At 46.5% G+C, this 21,437-nt stretch overlaps 1 protein-coding gene across 1 annotated transcript in view; it reads right to left on the reverse strand.

Moving 5' to 3' along the window:
- The window catches only part of EDC4 (enhancer of mRNA decapping 4), a 33,081-nt gene that overhangs the window by 5,295 nt on the left and 6,349 nt on the right, over nt 1–21,437 (reverse strand). The window contains exons 5-25 of the mRNA XM_058813412.1: nt 20,237–20,426; nt 19,077–19,224; nt 18,478–18,582; nt 17,930–18,039; nt 17,311–17,394; nt 16,686–16,781; nt 15,606–15,708; nt 14,971–15,151; nt 13,675–13,747; nt 13,171–13,262; nt 12,331–12,527; nt 11,531–11,619; nt 10,660–10,813; nt 9,091–9,554; nt 7,429–7,530; nt 6,388–6,540; nt 5,039–5,075; nt 4,078–4,258; nt 2,075–2,230; nt 1,253–1,368; nt 424–589 (exon numbers count right to left, since the gene is read on the reverse strand). Of these exons, the coding sequence (XP_058669395.1) occupies nt 424–589; nt 1,253–1,368; nt 2,075–2,230; nt 4,078–4,258; nt 5,039–5,075; nt 6,388–6,540; nt 7,429–7,530; nt 9,091–9,554; nt 10,660–10,813; nt 11,531–11,619; nt 12,331–12,527; nt 13,171–13,262; nt 13,675–13,747; nt 14,971–15,151; nt 15,606–15,708; nt 16,686–16,781; nt 17,311–17,394; nt 17,930–18,039; nt 18,478–18,582; nt 19,077–19,224; nt 20,237–20,426 (2,997 nt within the window). The remainder of the gene's footprint in view (nt 1–423; nt 590–1,252; nt 1,369–2,074; nt 2,231–4,077; nt 4,259–5,038; nt 5,076–6,387; nt 6,541–7,428; nt 7,531–9,090; nt 9,555–10,659; nt 10,814–11,530; nt 11,620–12,330; nt 12,528–13,170; nt 13,263–13,674; nt 13,748–14,970; nt 15,152–15,605; nt 15,709–16,685; nt 16,782–17,310; nt 17,395–17,929; nt 18,040–18,477; nt 18,583–19,076; nt 19,225–20,236; nt 20,427–21,437) is intronic.

The raw sequence follows: 21,437 nt of genomic DNA on the forward strand, positions 1-21,437 counted from the left end.
GTTTAACCTCTGGTCACCCTGGTACCATTCTCTAAACCTTCTCCAATCCATTACTCCTCTGAGAGGAGGAGGGCCTACTGCAGGACTGCTACCCTCTCCATTCATCATGTTCCTGACACCAGGATGTGATAATCCTGCAGCTGGGCTTTTCCTACTCAATAGATGAAGTCACAGATTCCCAGAACACAGCTGAGTGTTTTGCTATGTGGGCTACAAAGACCAGAAGTGAATCTGTACTATTATAGCACCACTCACAAAAACCTCCCCACTTTTGTTTCCCAAATATGAAACAGAACACATGGAAGGGCTAAGAGGTTAAACACTCACCAGTGAAACTCTGAAAGGCAAAACCATAAGGCCAATGTGTTGCTAGCCACTAATGCAAACAGTGCAGAGAAGAATTGAAGAAGAAAACCTACTCACATTCCTGTGTGCCCTGCTTGAAGGTGTCATTGATTTGCTGGAACATGGACTGGCAGCTCTTCTCAAAGGCTGGCAGCACGACGCTCTGGAAGGCCTCCCTGTAGGCTGACTGGATGGGTCCCTGCAGAGTGTCAGCTGTAGCCCTCACAACACTGTCTGTAAGGTTCTTACAAGCACACACAGAAGATTCCAGAAAATTAACTACAGTCTGTTCCAGGACTAAGGGTGTGAGCAAACACCAGGTCCCTGCCACACACACACACACCAGGTAAGGACAGCCCAGTGTCCAAGGCTGTTCCCTTGGCTCTTCCCACTGGCCAGGCTGCACTGTGACTCCAGCAGGCACAACTCTGCTTGCTCAGGGGCTGCCCAAAACCAGCACCATTTCTTCTCTAGAGCAAGGGAAGGTGGCACAGCTCCTTTCCCCTTCTCCTCCTTCCTTCCCAAAAAAACCATAATTTCCTGCCAAGGTAAGTAAGCAGCTTGTACCCCCTAAATAATGTAGATATGGAGAACAGAATGCAGCCAGTCAAATGTTTGCCACTTGACTGAGTTGGCCCTAAAAGTCACTGCTGTGGTGGGAATTTCTACTCTAGTAGAAGGTGAACAACTTGGTAAATAAAAAAAGTGTTAATGAGGCAAAGTGGGCAGGGGAGCATGCAAAGAGCTTGTCCTTGTAATGAGACCATGAAAAAGCTTTGACTACTGGCAGCTAAACTGACATTACCTAGAGACAGAGATGAGGGGAAAAGGCCTAAGAAGTTGCTACCCTGGCAGGTGTGCTACCCAACTCAGTGTGCCCTGGAAAAGCTCCTCTGGTATTCCTTACCTTTGATTTCACTAGCTTGGTAATATTCTCTTTCAGTGTCCCCTCAACAGCAGTGAGCTTGGTAGCAATAGTATTACTGAGCTGGCTGACAGTAGGGTCCATGCTCTTGGAAATGCCTAGGCATAACAAAAACAGGACAAAAAAGCAGATTTAAGCCTAAAGTGACACTTCAAAGCCCAGAAAAGAAAATGGAATCAAATGATTCTTGGATATGACTCAGCAAGGGACAATGATCACAAACTGTGCTTGGGGAACTAAGGTTGGACATTTGAAGAAAGTCTTTGCTAGGAAGGTGGTACAGCTCTGGAAGTCAGCAGAAATTGTGGAACCTCCAGCCTTGAGAGTTTTTAAGAGTTGGTGTGAGAAAGTCATAGCTGACCTGACCCAGAATAGCAGATAGCCCTGCCTTAGGCAGCTACTGGCTGCAGGCTTTCCCACCAGCAGTTTTTGGAACATTTCCTTACATGCATGGTGCCAGTGCATCGAGAAAGGGCAAAGACAACTTCAAGCGTGTTCCAGTCAAGTCTCAGCATTTCCAAATTCATCTTTCACCTTCCTCCACTGAACAGACTCCAAAGACTTTAGAGATTATTATGGCAGGTCAGACCACACTCTCTGGAAAGGCATTCCCTCTGGGAGCCTCACACTGCTCATAAACCACAGCTCCTCTTAGATTACACTGGGGCCCACAGCAGCGTGCTGTGCACACAGACTGGTGCTCACACAACCCAACTCCTGCTTCATACAGCACCAGCACCTCCCCAGTGTGCTTTTGATCCCAATGGAGCTCCCTGCAGGGCTCCAGCTCCCAGCCACACTCACACTGGGGCACTGTTTTCTTCATTTCCTCGCGGATGGTCCTCTCCAGGCGGTTACACACGGCCGTGGACAGCGACTGTGAGAGCTGCTGGGACAGCTGCTCCTGGAGCTGCCCATTGCGCTGCTGCCCCTCCAGCAGCACCCGCTCCAGCCTCCTCTCTGATGAGACCTGGGGTCAAGGAGCACAACAACACATCTCCTGTCCACTCACAACACCCCTGTCCACAAAGATGGATGGCAGCCTCACCTCCAGAGGCTCAGTGAGAGCAAACGTGCAGCTCTCAGTGTCTTCCTGAAACAGGGTGATCGTAAACAATTGATATGGGAGAGAAAAGAGCTTTGGAAGGTAAGAAAGGAAAGTCAGACAGCTCAAGTAATCTGGACAGTTCTGTTTCCTACATACTGTGGTTAACTTGGTGTCCCATTAGCAGCTCAGCCCCAGCCACTCACTCACTCCTCTGCAGCAGGATGGGGGAGAGCTGCTAGGGTAAAAGTGAGCAAGCTCATAGGTTCAGGTAAAGTTTAAGAGGTAAAGCAAATGCTGCACATGCCAACCAAACAAAATAAGGAATTCATTTAGTACATCCCATCAGTGAGCAGGTGTTCAGCCATTCCCAGGAAAGCAGGGCTCCCTCATGCCTAACAGTGACTGGGGAGGACAAACACCATCAATCCAAGTGTTCCCTCTTCCTCCTCCTTTCCCCAGCCTTTACTGCTGAGCACAGCATCACACAGTGAGGGGCACCCCTTTGGTCACTGGGGTCAGCTGTCCTGGCTCTGTCTCATCCCAACTTTTGATCACCTCCAGCCTCTGCCTGGTGGAGCAGTGTGAGAAACTGACAGGGCCTGACAGGGCTTAGAAAAAGCAAAACCAGCAAAAACATCAGTGTGTTATCAGCATTGTTTTGGTCACAAATCCAAAACATAACACACATGAGCTGCTGTGAAGAAAATTAGCTCCATCTGAGCCAAAACCAGGACACCAGAAACCATCAAGTCCAATATCCATAAACAGCAAGATGGCAAAAATATTTCTATAGGATAGAATTAGTCTACAGTGATACAGTGATGGGAGCAAATCCAGGCTTCAGGCTACTCACACCTGATGAAACAAGCAACCTCTCTGAAGGAACCAACACACAAACACATTTTAAACAAACTAACACCTCAAACTCCAACAAAGCAAACAATGAAATGACAATTCAGCTGCTGACAAAATTCAGTCCATGCATAAAGTTGTGGAGAAAGGAAAAATTATTCTAGTATTACAATACAACTCTAGACACTGAAATTCAGTAGAAAGGTATCTAAATTATCTGTGAATATCAGACCGATGGTCACAAAAGGAAAATCTGAGACTAATTAATAGAGAAAGCTATTGTCATAGAAGTTAGGAGTGGTTTCAGGCTGGAGCTGCTCAGTTTGGGTAACATAATCAAATTCAGTGCAGCAAATGTACACAGGAACCAATAATTCATAATACAATACAAATAATTGGATATCAGGTTTGAAAGCAGCAAAAGAAAATACTTCTCAGAAGACACCTAAGGGACCTGTAGACCAGCATATGAACAAATGTGGACAAACAAGATAATTCTATATCCAGCTATGCAGTATGGCAGCCAGATGCTGCTTCTGGTGCAAGTACTGACTTGCCTTAAGGAGGAAAGGAAGGAAAGGATCAGCCCATGATTACTCTTGTGCAACTGGCCACTGCCTGAGGTGGGACAATGTACCAAGTGCACCTCTGGTCTACACCAGAACTGCAGCACTTATGGCTTATGGGTAACTAAGATTTAGTGGCACAGAGAAAGTGTCAGTTCTGGTCTATTTCTGAGTTTCTTGCCCTGAGGAAGGGCCTGAGAGGAACTGAAGTAGTGACACTGCAGCCAGGCAACTGTACTGCACCTACAGCCCCACGCTCCCACATCCTTGATCTTCCTGAGCCTTCCTCACACCTGCAGTCTGCCCTGCAGCTTCCCCTCAACACCTGCAGACAAGGATACGCTCCTGCTCGTGCTGGGAGTCGATGACCCTCTCCATGTGGCCCATGAGGGAGCTCTGGATGGCGTCGAGGTGATCTGTGAGCCTCTGCAGCAGCTCCACCTGCGACTGCCGCAGCTCCAAGAGCTCGCGCTGCTGGCTCCTCAGGATGCACATCACCTCCTCCTGGAACTCTGCTGTCACCTGCATGTGCAGAGGACAAGCATTCATTTCTAACAGGACTGGAGGTCAGCTCAGTTTCTGCTCAGTATTGAGTCAAGCCCTGTGCCTGGAAGTGAAGTGTAACCCACAACGCAGCGAACAGGACCAGTTTAGTGCCTGCTCCCAAGAACTGCTGTGCCAAGGAATAAACAGATAAAACAAAGTTCCTGCATGGAATTAAAAAATGGTTGCTTAGAATATCAACTGGTTAGACACAACACACCCTTCAAAACAGATTTTATTCACTTTTGGCCAGGTACTGAGAGTGTTGATGCCTACAAATGTAAACAATGAACTCAAACACTCACAAAAGAGCAGTGCAATCAGTACACTAAGGAGGCTTCTTTAGAGCGCTTTTTCAGATCTTTCATTTATTTGAGAACACCAAACAACTGGCCAAGTATAAATTTTTATGCTGTCACTTCACTGCTCGAAATAGTTCAAGGAGTGTGAGGACAGACCCTTAAGGGGAAGGAACAAGGAGACTCACACATCAAGGCCAATCCCCCTGTGACCCTTTCTTTGACAGGAACAGCTTATCCTGCTGCAGGCAGAGGCAAGTATGAGAAAGAAATCATCAGTCTGGAGAGCACAGAGCTCCTTCTCTGCTGCATGTCAGCACTGAGCAATTCCAAACCCCAGTGCAGCCCGCTCTCAACCTCCTAGGGCATGACCCATGATACTTCAAGGAACTGGAATGAACTTTCTCTCAGGTTTTCCCTAGTAAGATATGAAGCATCATGAAGAGCAGCTCTGACTCACCTGGTTGTTAGATGATCTTGGTGACTGGTTCATGTCCCTGGAAATAAACAGAGAAAGAGTAGTAACCCAGTTATGTCAATTAACTCCTCTTATTATCCAAGTCTTCTGCCAAAACAGATCACATGTTTCATGGTTGCTTTAGATTTTACACTCCAGCTCATTACTCCAGTTTGCCTTGTGTAACATGGAGAATGATGGGAAGGTGATGAAATCCCAGTCCTTACAGCACTATTACACTTTCATTTGCACTGTTCACAGACCCTGAAATTCCTTACAGACTGGTCCCTTTGCAGGGAAGAGACCTGAACCAAGTGTTATTGAGGACTATTACAAAGTGCACTCCACACTGCTTTTTCAGTTTTGTCCAAATTTGAAGCCAGGGAAGACCCAAACAAAAAACAAGTATTCATTTGCTAAAATTTAGAATGAATGAGCACTAATCATCTTGTGCAATTCCAGCTCTCAAGGTGAAGAAACTAAAGATACACTCCAGCTCACACAGCAGAATAAAGAAAAACCCTGAACTGATCCACTAATACTGCATGTCTCCATCAAAGCCACAGATCAGTGAAGAAAAGTAAACACTTTTAGTTCCCAGACAATATCCACTCTGCAACTTCAAAAGCACTGAGACAGAAAAAGTGAAAGTAATTTCAGAGGCCAAGAGCTTCTGGGTGTTACTGTGCAGGACCACAGCCAGAATTAAATGTCATAGCCCCTCTTTGTTGTGATCTGCACAGCCAGACATCAAATCATGGAGCTATGGGAACACAAGAAGAGGAGAGAGCCCTGTGCAGAAGCTCTGCTGCTCTCCTCACACTGATGCAGACAGATTTGTCTAACCTGCCATGGTCAGACCTTTCCAGTCACCAATTTTCACTTACAGGATATTGATACAGGCATGTTTAGAAAAACACAGAAACAGCAAGCAGGTAACAAATGAGATATTGCTGAACAAGGGCACTGTGCTGCTGTTCAGAAGCCAATTAAAAAGGGAGGCATTGTGACACTCATAGCATCACAGTTTCAATGAAGCCTTCACTGAAACCAGTGAAAGGGCCCAGTGTCCCCTCACAATGTGTAATTTACCTCCCATACATTCTTCTCAAGCCCAGGCTGTATTTTGGATTTTGAGTCCCAGTTGGAGACAGTGCAGAACTATTCCCACACCCGAGTGCCAGTCAGTGTCTGAGTGAGCAGCAATGCCTTCTGTGGGGTTCCTGCCCTCTGCAAACAGGGTGATGAGGGCTGGGAGCACTTGGCTGCTGCCTCAGACCCCAATGGCTGCAGGAGGCTGTGCCCTGCCCAGCTGGTGCTGAGCCTGCTGTGCCCTGGCCAGCCCAGCATACCCATCATCCTTCTTGCCCTTCCTCTTCAGCTTTGGGGAGGCCCGGGGGGATGCTTTGACTTTCCAGTCCTTCACAGGCAGCCTCTGTGCTGATGCCTTGGCACCAAATCCACCTGATGTAGAAGCCAAGCTTGCAACTTCATCATCGTGGTCACTGTGAAGGGACAGCAAGGGAGAGGACATCACTCACCACACTGGACTGGGATGGATTCACACAGATCTTCACCCACACATGGCCAGAGTCAGCTACAGACACCCCCACCTAACCTTTTTTCACAGTCACCTCAGAGCTCAGAACAGGCTGCTCTGCTTTGATCCAGGTCTGCTCAGGCTGAGCTCCAGTGCTGTGCAGCAAGGCTTGGAGGGTCCCTGCATTAGGGACAGCAGGGCCCAGGCAGCTGTAAAGCTGTAGGGAGTTGCTGTGTAAACACATCCCTAGAGCTTTACAGACAGCAAGCACTGGACACAGAACACGTTTCAACAACAGAGGAGGATCAGGTGAGCCTAAGGTGTCTGTGATCCTCAGTACCTTGGAGACTTTCCCCTGCTGAGCAAATACAGACTGCAGGTTTCAGTCTGAATTTATGTGTGGATTGTGGACAATCCTCAGCTGTGCAACAGGGCAGAGCTTGTCAGGCACACAGAATGTGCCCACAGAAATTCAGAGGGACTTATCAGGGAGGAAAGATGTCAGAAGCAAGAAACTTTACTCCTGAGGTACCCTTGCTACCTTATATAAGGCAAAATATTTTAGAAACTGATCTCTTAATAGGTTTTTATTGGTAATTAAACCAATGCTTTTAGAAGCAGCACAATCAAACCTTTCTCTACAGAGAATAAACTGGAGAGGGCCCAGAGGCCAATCTTGAGATGAGCTGAAGTCACCAGAACATGAGGAAAGCTGGGCTGCAAACCCACATTAAGTCAGGAGACAAAGCAGAGACATTCACCCCACATGTGAAGGCTGGCTGGGGACAGAGGCACAAATGCAGCCTGAGTTGAGTCCATGCAGGGTGAGAGAGGGGGCTGAGCACTCTGGTACCTTTGCTCTGCACTGGCATCCTGGCTGTCATGCTGCAGAAGGTGGTAGCTGTGTCGATGGTAGGAAGAACTCTTGTGCTTTTCTTCAACCTCATCCCTTGGGCTAGAGAGGGGAAAAAAGAAAATACCATCACAAAAGTCTCTTTCAGCTTGGATATTCACTCTCTCCATGTCTCATGAGAGATCCTGATAGGAAGTCTGTAACAAAAATCACCCCACACTGATCCCACAGATCCAGGAAGTCGCAGTGCTGTGTAGAAGCACTAAATACTTGAACTGGTCCATGTGCTTTTCTGGGGCCTCAAAAGGGGAGAAGCAGCTCAGCTATGCTTGAAGTAGATTTCCAAGAATTACCTCCCAACAGACACTCATACAAGAGAGGTAAGCCACTACTCAAACCTGGCACACACTTCCATGAACCTGGGGTTTGTTCTTCCTCATTTAATACTGATCACTGAAGCAAAAATCATCAGTGCTTCTTAGTTCCTCAAAGTGTCTGAGGAAGTGTGTGAATTTGATGGGTCAGCTCTAACAGACAGGATTGTAATAGTGCATCCAGTCTGAGTATCACAATGATTTTGAGAGCAAACTGCACGTGCCTCTGGGCTGCCAATTAGGTCTGCCTGAATGCAGCCTGCAGGAAGGACTTTACACAGAAGTGAGCACTGGTGAAATCTCTCACAGTCAGAGATAGCTGATCTGGTATTCTTATAGAAGACATCCAGAAGAATACAAAGACAGAGTGGGATTGAGGGGAGTTGCAAACTCCTACAAATGTATTTTCTCAAGTTCATATTATGAATAAAAGAAAAAATATTGTGTAGAAACACAGTCTTGATGTCCTCCCAGAGGCATCAGATGGGACTGTTTCCTGAAACAACATCCTCAGCTGTGGAGGCACAAGGTGAGGCCTTTCTTTGCAACTCTGATGAGTGAACAGTCCAGGATTATCTGAGGGACAACATTGACCCTCTCAGCCTTCCAGTCCTGAAAATGAAGGTGTTTGCAGGTTCACATGGTACATGTAGCCCCAGCCTAAGTGGAACCTGAAGAGGCAAGATGCCTCTTTCTGTTCTCATCCTACTACAGAAGAGGGACACTAGTTCTGTGATGAAACCCAGCACTGCTCCAGCATAATAGATTGCTCCTTCTAAGCAGCCTAAGTGATGCTGCACCATCCCTCATTCCTGCTCCATTGCCATTTATTTTTTGACTGCTAAAGTACTTAATGTATTTGTAACACTAGCTGCATAGAGGCAGTCCTAAAAGAGAGACATACAAGCAAACCTGACAGTTATTTTGTCAATTGATTCAACAAAAGCCTGCTTCACTTGGGGTAGAATGTAGCTTGTAGTGGTTTGATTTCCAGAGCACACAAAAAAAATCTCTAGTCTCCATGTGAACATGAAGGCCAACAAAGAAGACTTTTCACCTTCTTAACAGAGATCATTTATGCTGCAAAGGGTATCAGAGAGCAAAAGTGGTCAGAGGTGGCCTAGGAAGTTCAGGACACAGCACACAGGAAGGCTGACTCATCAGATCCTTCAAGGGAAAGAGGGATGGAGAACTGTTCGAGGTTAATCACAACGTAAGAGGTTTTCACCAAGCTGCCAACTTGGCAATGCAAACAAACTGCCCCGTGCCAGACAAACCCAAGGATTACCTGTCTGCCATGCTGTTCCTGGTTTCCCGGGTTATGTCAGGAGCCGCCGGCCACGGCTGACTCACAACACTGTCAGAAGATGCATTTTCCTGAGTTAAAGCAGTCTCCAGTAAAGATGGAGCATTCAGTCTGTCCACCTCCACTGGAGGCATGTCCAAAGAGTGGTGGCTGTGCTCCGAGTTGTGGCGGTTCCTGGGGGACAGCAGGTGCAGGGCAGAGGCAGCTGAGGCCATGCTGTCCGCGTGGTGCCCGGGCTCCAGCGCCTCCCCGGGCAGCGCGGGCGCCGCCGCCGCGAAGCTGCGCTGCAGCGTCTCGGAAGCAATCTCTGGGATGTCCTGGGACATGGCTGTGGAAGCAGAGGAAATGACGTCTGGGGAGCGCTCACGGGTGGGAGAAGCCTGGGGCACCACCAAGGGCTCCACTTCCTGCAGTTCCAGGGCTAGAGAGGAGTTTCCTGGTGCCACCTACAAACAGAAATCAAATAAGAGGCTTTAGGATAAGACACTCCAAGAACTCCTGGTGCCTTGCACTAACTGCCTCTGGAAACAGCCTGCTCTACCCTTTCCTCATGTGATTCCTTGGCTGCCACTCCTTCATCAGATGGAAAACAGTCCCAGCACTTGTAGTGGACTCTCAGCCGGGCTAACAACACACTTAAGCCAATGCTAGTTTGAACTCCCTTTCAAAAGAAAATGTAACACTAATTCTACCCCCCTGCTCTGCTCCAGACTCCCTTCTCTTTGAAGGAGAACACTAGTTTTAACACTGAACATCTCCTTGTTTCAATTTCAAGCTTTGGTCATGGTCTGTTCTACACTACACCTGGAAATTAAAATTTAGGGATAGGAAATCATGATTTCTGACTCATCAGAACAACAAGCAGAAATAAGCCTTTCCAGGTAGCACTGTCTCTTAACACAACAGCTGACCAGTTCCAGCCACTGGGATGGTGACAGCACAAGCTAGAGCTGTCCCTCCATTGCTGTATCTGTAGCTGTATTGCAGCTATCTACGGCTGTATCTCTCTTTCAGAGACACAAATTCCACCAATGTGGCTGAGTAAACTGGACTGCATATGTGTGCCAGCAGCTGTTTTCCAAAGGGCACACGCTGTCCCTGTTAACATCCAAATAAATGTAATTTCATAGAATCCTAGAAAGGTTTGGGTTGAAAAAGACCTTAAAGATCACCTTGTTCCTACTCCACTGCCATGGGCAGGGACACTTTCCACTAGACCAGGTTGCTCAATGCCCCATCCAATCTGGCCTTGGACACTTGCAGGGATTGGGAATCCACAACTTTCCTTGGAAGTCTATGCCAGTGCCTTACCACCCCCTGAAAAAATTTCCTCCTAACATCTAAAATAAGCCTCCCCTCTTCTAGTTTGAAATCATTCTCCCATGCCCTATCCCTGTCTGCCCATGTGAAAAGTCGCTCTCTAAAGCACTAAAAGGCCACTCTGCTCCTCAGAGCCTTTTGTTCTCCAGGCTGAGCAATTTCAGCTTGTAGAGACCCATAGAGAGGTTCCTTGGCCCATGAGAAGGAAGGGAGCAGCATTTGGAGCCTTACTGGAACAGGTGCCTTTGGTGTAAGCTTGTCAGGGAGGCCTGGGATAAGAACAGAGTGACTCCTGGGACTGGTCTGGAGACTGCTGCTGCTGCTGCTCAGCGTGAGGCTGGTGTCCAGCTGCATCTTGGGGCTCATTGTCAAGTCTTCTGAAGCTCTGCAGAAAAAGACACCAGCAAATCAAGCAGCCCAAATAAATGATTGATCTGTATCAAACACTCGAGCTGAGGAGATGGGGTACAAAGATCAGTGGAGGAGCCCTTGCTCTTTCCACCATGGTCAGCTACTAGTCCCTGTACAGGTAAGAGAGATACCAGGTGGAAACAACAAAAAGAGAAAAAAAAGGGCCATTGCAATCTTTTAGAATTTGAGGGGTCAGTGAGAGAAGGGACCAATTGTATCTCCAGTGGGCACTGTACAGGGAGAAACACAACACTATGAGATGAGTCTCTCTCCTTTTCCCAACCCCCAGAAGTGAAGTTCTCCCCTGTTAAGCAGCCCAACCCACTGTCACACTGTAAGATTTTCCTACCAGTCCTAATTCTCTCCCTGTCCTTGGTGGCTGCAGAGTTCTCTTACCTGTAAACAATGGCCCTTTGGGAAAAGCATGGAGAGCAACAAAACTGAGCTGCAATAACAGAATCCCTATGAGGTACACATAAAACACTCTTGTTGGCCTCTAGATGACAACAGACACGTTCCAAGCTGCAACAGGGATGCAAACAGCTGCCTATACAGGGATGTTGGGACTCAGGCCAGTTTCTAACTCTGGTTACAATCTTCACTCCTGCAAGACATGCTACAGCTCTGTGCTATCCCAAAGGCCTGTGACAGTTCAGTTGCAAATGAATTATTTAACCCATGTGCTGCTCACCTGGGCAGAGAGGCATCCGTGACAGAAGTGCTGCTCATGGCTGTGACTGCAGTGAGGGAGCTGACACTGCTGCCTGGAGAGACAGCAATCTGCAAGGAAACACAGCAGTCAGGAGGGCACAGAGGCCAACAACACAACTCAGCCTGAGGAAGAGACTCCTAAAGAGTTTCTGGTGAAGAGGGAATAGAAAACATCCCCACAGGTTGGGTTGTTCTGCCAAGGTGCTCAGGTGCTGGACAAAGACAAATCACAAAACATCCCCATCATACGGCTGCTTTTACTGGGGAACTGCTGTCCCCAAAGTGACCTCACCAGTGCAGAGGCAGAGGGTTTATGGCAGAGAGTGGGGTACTCCAGAGGGGTCTCACAAGTCTGAACAGTTCCAACAGTCCCCTGATCATTTCAGATCTGCACTCCCACAGGACCCCATCAGCAGGATGTGCAGAAGTGGAATCTTTTCTTCCATTACAGTTACATCATATCCCCAAACAACATGGGCAAACCAGTAACAGCAGTCTCGCAGCTTAGATACAGTTATTTAGCAAACCCATATTTCTACAAAGCACACCTACATCAGTGGTTTTGCAGTTAAACAGAGCACTTACAACACAAGCTTAGGCCAGCTTAGCATTTTAGATGTGCCAACAAGTCCCTGCTCAGTCTGGCTACATGCAGAGTTTCCTGTGTGCTCTGCATTCAGCTAGCAAAGCTTATCATAGTCATTACAGCTGAAAAGGGTGTCCAAAAGTACCAAAATCCACCCCCATCCCTTACATCCCCTTAAAAGATCTCTGATTTACCTGTTGAAGAGAAGTACTTGGTGTCATGAATGCATCTGGAGTCATCAGCTTGGGCTTGGCATCACTGGACAGGGACAGGAAATCTGCTGGCACGGGCAGATCGGCGATGCGCCGCAGGTCCGGCTGGGAGCCATGCACAGACTCCTTCTCAGAGCCCAGCCCCTCCGTGCCCAGGTCAGCCATGTGGTCTGGAAAGGCTTCCAGGGAGAGGTACAAATCAGTCTGGAACTTCCCTCCAAAACTAAAGCTCTAATTCAATGAAGTATAAACTTGTGCCATTGCATGCCATGCTTGATTCCAAGAAGAACAAGCAAAAACCCTGCAAGATCCCAGTCAAAGCTTAGAGCAAAGCAAATCCTGTGTTATGCTTTCTCTTTGTATGCCAGACTGGATTTTATCAGGCTTTGATAATAAAATGTCCAAGCTTCCTTTCTTCCCTAAAAGCAAGGCCAGTTGAACTGCCACATCCCAGAATGGTGAATGAGCTGAAAGAGCTCATCACAAACAGCCCAGCCCCCTCTACTCCCACAGCTCTGCTGTCACTCTGATCTCTTCCACCTGACAAGAGACAAACTTCCAGTTTCTTTCACAAGTGCCAAATCACCCAGGAAGGTGAACTCAAGCATGCACAAAGCATTAGCACTCCTGGTGTAACACATCCCAAACTCCATACTCACAGGGTCTAACCAGCTTCCTGCTCCTCTGCTACTGCATATTCAGAACCCTTTATGCAATGACACCACTGCAGTACAAAGAGATACCCAAAACTCTTCTGCTCTCCTCACCAATAACCTTTAAAGGCTCAGTAACACTAAAGACCAATTTAACACACATGCTCACCAAATTCTTCATGAGTGCCATGGACAGGCATGGAAGCACTTGTGTCAGGGCTGTGAAGAGGCTGGAATCTGATCTGCACATCCTGCAGGGCCCTAGAATGAAACAAGCATCTCTGATCAGCTTAGGAACCACGAGGAGAAGACTTAAGGCATCATTAAGGCTCAGAAGATTTCACTGAACTAATTCCCTTGGAAAATGCTTCAGTGTTTTCTGCCTGTCACAGAAGCAACAGAAGCTGAGCCTCACTCAGCCGTGTCACCCAGTTCTGCCACCCAGGGTATCTGAGATGTTTCCCAGCATTTGTGTGTGAGCACAACTCTGAAATCACTCATGGAGATACAAGCTTGTCACACCATTCAGAGCTACCTCCTGTAAGGCCATACACACCACAGAAATTTCTTTGGGGCCAAGTAGCTTTTGTTATGAGCAAAAGAATTGAACCTAAATTTCTACAGGTGAGTGCAGGGCTAGGACAAACACACACAGCTGCACACAAATACTCACTTGGTGTGAACACAGAAGAGTTTTATCAGCACACCTGCTGCTGATTCAACAGCCCCAGAGCCCTGAGCACCTTCTGGAAAGAGACAGAGGTAAAATATGAAGTTGCATGGAAACTACACACAAAGTACTACAAAAGCATCACAGCAGGATGAACTGACAGCAAAGAACCAGCATGATACAGATTCTCTTTATCAATGATCTGGATGGATGAAGGGATCAAGAGCACTCTCAGTAACTTCGCAGACAACTCCACAGAATATCCTGAGCTGGATGGGACCCATGAGGATCACTGAGTCCAACTCCTGGCCTTGCACAGAACACCCTAAGAATCACTGCATGTGCCTGGAAGAACTGTCCAAATGCTTCTTGAACTCAGGCTCAGTGCTTCAATCACTGCCCCAGGGTACCTGTTCCTGTGCCCAACCAGCCTCTGGATATTTTCCTGATATCCAAGAAAAACCTCCACTGACTCAGCTTTATGCCATTTCCTTGAGTCCTGTCACTGGTCTTGAGATTGAAAAGATCAGTGCCTGCCTGTTGTGAGGATGCTGGAAGACTGCAATGAGGTCTTCCCTCAGTCCCCTCCAGGCTGAACAGACCAAGAGACCTCAGGCACTCTCCACCCAGCTTCCACTTCACCATCCTCATGACCCTCTTCTGGACACTCTCTAACAGCTTGGTGTCTTTTTTATATTGTGGGGCCCAAAACTGCACATGGGACTCAAGGCTGCACCACTGCAGAGCAGAGCAAGACAATCCCTTGACTGGCTGAGGATGCTGTGCACCACTTTAGGCAGGAGTGTTGATGTGCAGGAAGGAAGGAAGGGCCTACAGAGGGGTGTGGACCGGCTGGATTGATGGGCTGAGGCCAATTGTGTGAGGTTCAACAAGGCCAAGAGCTAGGTCCTGTGCTTGGGTCACAACAACCCCCTGCAGCACCACGGGCTGAGCAGAGTGGCTGCAAAGCTGCCCGGGGGAAAGGGCCTGTGGGTGCTGGTTGAGAGCAGCTTAAAATGAGCCAGCACGTGCCAAGGTGGCCATTGGCATCCTGGCCTGTTTCAGCAACAGTGTCACCAGCAGGACCAGGGCAGTGACCAGGCCACACCTTGAATTCTGTGTTGCAAGGCTTGACAACCCAGCTTAAGCCTAACACCCAATCTAAACCTCACTGGGTGCAACCTGAGGCTGTTTCCTCTTGTCTTGTTATTTTGAAGAAGTGACCAGCCTTTCACAGCAAAGTTAGAACAAGCCAGGAAAGAAATCCTGACCACACAGCAGCCAAATTCTGTCACCTACCTACACTCAAGCTGTCAGTCTCCTCCTCTGCTGGGAGCACCTCGGTGTGCCGCAGCCGGCAGCGGCTCACGGCCTGGATGCCAAAGCTCAGCACTGGGTGGGTCAGGAGGAACTCTGAGATGGAGCTGAAGTAAGCCTTGCCCTCCTCCTGGTTCTGCATCAACTCCATCACATACAAGACCTGGAAATGGTAAATCAGAGCTTTCAGAGCAGACCATGCACATGTGTGGGGACTACAGAGCTGAGCATCCAAACCAGATTGGGAACAAGGGAAATAATGTGAGGAACAAAGCCTGGATCTTGAAATTTGAAATGGAACACTCAAGGGAACCACAAGCATCACACTCTAAAGGGAGTCAATATTGATCAAGAACTCAATCCTAGCATGCCAGACACAAGTATCTCCAAATGAGAGCTTTACAAAGGGTGAGAAATAATCCTTAAGAGTCCTCAGGATTACTCAGCTGAACTGCTGCCTTTTTTCATCACACAGTGAAATTGCTGAGTCAGCTTCTGCATTTTTATCTGCTAACATGCAAATCCCAGACGTAAGCAGCAGAACCAGTCACACACCACAAGGCCAATTCTGCTTCAGCCACCATTTCCCACAGGCAGCAACAAAATGAACTACTTACTTTTCTCTGCACATCACTCAGTATCAGATACTCAGCTGAGAGGTCCAGGCAGACTTTCAGGCTGGGAGGAATATTCATGGAGCTGAATATGTCAGGAGAAAAGCTACATATACAAATAAGAGGGAGGGGGTGCAGAGAGAAAGGTAGATTAGCCCAACCAGCATGATTGCTATGAAACTGCACTAATTACCAAAACTCCCACAGAACCTTAAGGAGTTTACAGCCCTATTACAGTGCAACCACCCACTAGAACAGAAACTCCTTTGCTGAAATCAATGCTGACATCAGCTAAGAAAGCAGCTGGGAGATGGCATGATAGGATCAAGTTATGGATTCTGAACATTGAAATGCAAGGTGACAGTCATTACTCAACACGTTTCACATTCATAGGAGTACAAGAGTCAATGCTGCAGATTTAAAACCAAAAATCCACCAAATCAAAATAACCCTTCCGTAAGTTTTGGACCTTCTGTAGTGTGAGGTGGAAAAAGCAGCACTTGGCTCTATGTCATTTCTTCTCATTTAAAGAGGGAAAATCCAAAGTGGCCTTAAGCATGTGTGTGGTAAGAAAGGCCATGATCCACCAACAGAAAAATAAAATCAGGGAACCTAAGCTGAGTCAAGGGATGGATTAAAGCACAATTTCAATTTCTGGGCCTAGACAGCTCAACATTTAAGCCTTGGATAATTTCTTAAGCTCTATCAACATAGCAGCTTCTCAAAATTTAAACAGAAAAAGCACTAATAGGAGAAGATCCTAGATTGGTTACTGAATATCTAAAATCTCCAGAGAAGAAAACACTCAAGGTGTGCAGTTCTGTTGTGCAATCTCCTCTCATGTTACAGCTGTGTCTCTGCTTTATAGAACAAGGCAAAGACAACAGATCTTGGTAACACAAATAATAAAAGTATAAACTTCCCTGGCCCTGCCTAAGCTTGACCTGACAGTCTGCCAGAGCTGAGAGCTTCCAACAACAGGTTGGAATGGCAAAGGAGTAGAATCCATGGGACATCAGGGATCACCTTGGCAAATTCAGTCCCCTTAAATGCCAGCCTTCAGGGGCATCCAGGCACACGTACCGAACAGTCTGCAGACAGGTCCAGGACACTGTGCACCACATCTTCAGCTCTCTGTTCTGCTCGGCTCCTGTGATGAGAAACCTCCAGAAGGGAACTCTGCAGGCACAACAGATCCAAATTCTCTTAAAGACGATTCATCCTACCCAGAAAAGCTCCTCACAAGCTGCCCATGGCTGATTTTGCCCAACCATGGCTTAAAGTTCCCAGAAAATTTCTGCTCTGAGGCAGACTAGAAACCACTACCCCTCTCAGACACCTTAAGGCCACAACTGAAGAAACAATAACAATAAAAGCTGTATTTTCAGCAATGGGCAGTTGAAATCTGGAGGACTAACAGGCCATTTAAGACTGACCATGCCACAAACCTGAGAGGACTCAGGTTTTTTTAAATTCTCAATTTAGAATTCTCATTACTTTCATGAAATTGGCACTATGATTCAGGTCACTTTAGGTTGTGCTTCAGAGTCTTATTTATTTCTGCACCACTAGAAAACTGATTAAGGACTTGCTCCTGCTACAAAGCCAAAATTTTAAAGTATTATTCAGTTACAAGGAACTTTCAAGGCAAGGCATTTAGAAAACAATGCTGAGCTTTAATATTTCAAGGACAGGATTGGGGACTTACTCTGGGTCTTGTTTTTTATGGTTGTCACAAAAGAGCAGGCAGGAAAGAGGTTTACCATCATGGGGTTTCCACTCATGAAGACACCTAAGAATAAATCAGAGAAAACATCCAAGTGTGAAGGGAGTGGCAAATGAGGAGGATGCTGAACACACAACTCCTTGTCCAGAAGCCACAAATGATTACTGATTTGTAGCTCTTTGCAAGTCTTATTTAAAATAAGGAGATCACACAGACAAATATTGTCACCAACAAATAAATAAAATCCCATGTTGTCATTTGGTCTGGTGTCTTAACAAAAATACAATGCAAAAAGAAGTCAGCATTGAGAAGAACAGCTCAGAGCAGCTTCCTGCATTTACACAGACAGTGCAAAAGAGTTTGACTACAGCTTGTGCAAAGCACAGAACTCCTGTTTCCAGACACAGCTCTCTGCTTTTTCCATAAGCCTGTGATATTCAGTGATGCAATTTTTCAACAACAAATTACAAACACTTATGCTGTGTCTTTATAATGTCCTAAGAATGACCATCACAGGTAATTCTGTATGAAGGAAATTCTCCCAGAGAAAATGCTGCTGCTCTCTGTTCCAAGTTTCTTCATTTCCCAATTCTCCAGTTACCTTGGCTCATCCTGTCCCTCAATATAGATCTGCCAGAATTTTACAAAACCATCATGGCTTGCTGTGGCCAACACAGTTCCATCTGGAGAAAGTGCTCCCTCGCTCAGGCACTACACAGAGGGGGGAAAAGAGACACAGAATAGTAATTATAGCTTTTCTTACTTTACAAGAAGAAAAGGCTCTATCTTCAAGCAAGAATTTGACTAACAATCTGACAGTAGAGAAGGCCAGAGTGGATTTCTAACAGACACTGGTAGCTTCTAACATTAAGCCTTTTAACCCTTCACAGAACAATTGACAGGCACCCTGTTTCTTGGTAATAATAAACCATCACATTTTCCAGACAGCAAATTCAAGTACAAGGGATTCTGTTGCCACTGCTCTTACTCTTATTCATGTTATAAATAGAGCTCTTTTTGGTTTGGGCTCTTCTGGCTTTTACAATTATAATTACCTCACAACTGGTTTTTTTACATCCAACTGTCCTAAGAACTGCAGTTCCTGAGACCCTATAACCCAAAGAAAACCCAAAGAACCCAGGTTTGTACCGTGCTGTGGCCTTTCACCACAATGAAGCCTTCTTTGATGTCAGGCACTTCCACTGGCCAGGAGCTGTTGTTGGTTCGGATGATGTCCAAGTCCCACACCTCTGCCTGGAAAACGAACATGCAGACACACAGGTTTATTTTTATAACCACTGGTTTGATCCAGAGAACTTCCTAGATCCTTATCTTATGGCCTGACACACCAGCCCAATGGAAGTGTGTGACACACCTTCCCATTTCCACACAATTTGGCCATTCAATCCTGGCATTGTACAAAACAGGGAATTGCTCTTGGCATTTGGAGCTGCTGCCCACCAAGCCCCTCCCTCGGGTACTGGCTCAGCCTGAACAGACAAGTGATGCCTCTGTTACAAGTGGTCCTTGGCATCTGATGGTGAGCAGAAATTCCCTTTCCATCCTCCTGAGGATGGCCCAGAGAATGATCTCTCCTGGGAAGAGAGGAACCCAACATCTTACAGGAGGATCCCCAACATGGACTAGACAGGAGCCTTTACAACTTCACTGCAAACTCAGCTCTTTCCTCCATTAAATTCTCTCCTAATGATAAGTTAGGACAATGTTTCCAAGCAGATTTTCCTTACCCTGTCCTCATGCAGCAACGCCAGGGTCTGGCTGCCCTCCTCGCCGCTCTCCTCGTTGTCGTCAGGGATGAAGGGGCACCAGATGATTCTCCGGAAGGTGTTCAGGGGGGTGTTGTCAGGCCTCTTGATGTTAACCAGGATCTCCTCTCTGATCACCAGGGTTAAGAAATGCAACATTCTGGCTCTGCTACTAATGCCCAGCAATAAACTGTTCAGGTTTGGTCTGCTGTTTTAATACTGTTAAACCTCGAGGGTTTTTGGGCCATTGATTCAAAAAGGAAGCAGGTAAAGGGATTCTGCTGAGAATGCAGCCAAGCTAGAGTTTCTTCACTGACAGAAGAGCTCCAGCTTACAAAAGTTTATAGGTTCTCACAATTTTCTCTTGCAGGCTGCAGTGACAGGATGAGCACAACAAGGGCACACAGCCACATCTGAATGTGCAATCCATCAGACAGCTAATGATTAGATGATTTCTTAGCATTGCAACACTACCAGAGAAAGAAAAGCTACCACACTGCCCCCAGCTGAGTGCTCGAGTGCACCACCACAAATCAGGGCTTCAACTACTACCACCACCTTTGCTCCAGTTGCTTTTGAAATGATGGTGCACAATTAAAATTAAAAGGCTACACTCTGAGGTGACACGTCTCAGTGTTTCCCAGAAGCACTGAGCAATCACTCCTAGCAATTAAATGAAAATATTTAGGGTAATGAACACTGAAAATAAATTTCAGGGCCACTAAAAAGATGACAGGTTTGGAAAGAAGATAGTGAGTGGATGGGATGTATTATATCCTCTTCCCAAGAGAAGTAATTGAGGAAAAGAGGTAGAACCAGACAAGACAAACCTCTGTCACACACTTGAGGTGACACTGTCCACACCCAAGCTGCTACAGACTGACACTTCTCACTGTCTACTTTGCCTGGACCAGGAGCACTGAGGTGCTCCTAGAATCTCAAGCATTGCAATATCAAGTAATGACTGTGCTGAATGCAGGTAAAAGTTGACAGATTTGATACTCTAGAAGGGGCATAACTATCAATCTTTCCCCTGCAAGCTGCTATTCTGCAAAGGCTACAAAATCAAAGGGTAATGTTGGGGTTGCATTCACATCTATCATTGCACAGAGGCTGACAGGAGGTGTATTTGGACAAGATACTGGATTTTTTCTTTATCCATGGCCAGGCGCCAGACAAAAAGGTTGCCTGCCTCGTCCAGGCAGGCCAGCTGGTTGGAGTTGAGGTGAGCAAAGGCCAGGTCTGCCACACCTCCTGTGAATCCCTTCAGCAAGGTCCGTTCTGCAGTGCTCACACTCAACACCCGTACCATGGCAGAGCCATTGCTGGCAGCTGTGACACACACAGAGGAAACAGTCACCATTCATGTAAAAGTCACCATTCAGGTCTGTGGTTTCTCTGCATAATTCCCATAAACTCCTCATAACTCTCATAAACTTCTCATAATTCCCAGGATTATCCTCATTAAATGTTGCAATTAAATGCCAGGCCTGAACCTTCATCCTGAGCTTGCCATGCTTCCAAGGCTGACCTCCAGTGACAGTGAATTAATTTTGTTTGCAATTTAATTTTCAGTTGGTTTTAATTAAATTCAATTAAATTTTCTGTTTAATTTTTCATGGAGAAAAGGAGTCACTGAGAGGCAGATAGCTCAGATACATGTTCTGTAAGGGGAAACAAAAGGCATGAACATTCACCCTGCAGAAAGCCCTGCTTTTTGGCTTGCATGACTGAAAAGAAGATGCTTCAGAACATGAGCACACTAAGCAAAGTTTCCAGCTTCCCCTTTTCAGATAGACACCAATCCCTACAAAGTAGGCATTCTTACAGAGATCATGGTGCTTTCACTTCCTGATGCCCATGCCAGCCCTAGCACACCACTCAGCTTCCCAGTGTTGCTACACCCAAGCTTTTAAAATACTTTTTAAAGGGTGAGACATCCTTAAGCTACTCTAAAATAACCTCAGCTAGGAAAAAAAACAAGAGCAGAGTAGCAGGTTTCATAAAGACCAGATAAACTGGTGTGAGAACTAAGAATAAAGAGACACAGACACTCTGTGCATCTATGAGAGCAGAAAGAGACACTGTAGATAAATAAGTGTTCATTTCATAGAACTCTTAAGGTTGGAAAATACCTTTAATATCATCATGTCCAACCAGCACAACCCTCATGTTCAGCACTAAACCATGTCCTCAAGTGCCATATCTATGTGGTTTTGAACCCTTCCAGGAATGGTGACTTCACCACTTCCCTGGGCAGGGCAGTTCTAATGTTTTAATTTTTCCTAATATCTAATTTAAACCTTCCCTGGCACAACTTGGGACTGTTTCCTCTCATCTTGC

Source organism: Ammospiza caudacuta, chromosome 13 (genome assembly GCF_027887145.1).
Source record: "Ammospiza caudacuta isolate bAmmCau1 chromosome 13, bAmmCau1.pri, whole genome shotgun sequence".
NCBI lineage: Eukaryota > Metazoa > Chordata > Aves > Passeriformes > Passerellidae > Ammospiza > Ammospiza caudacuta.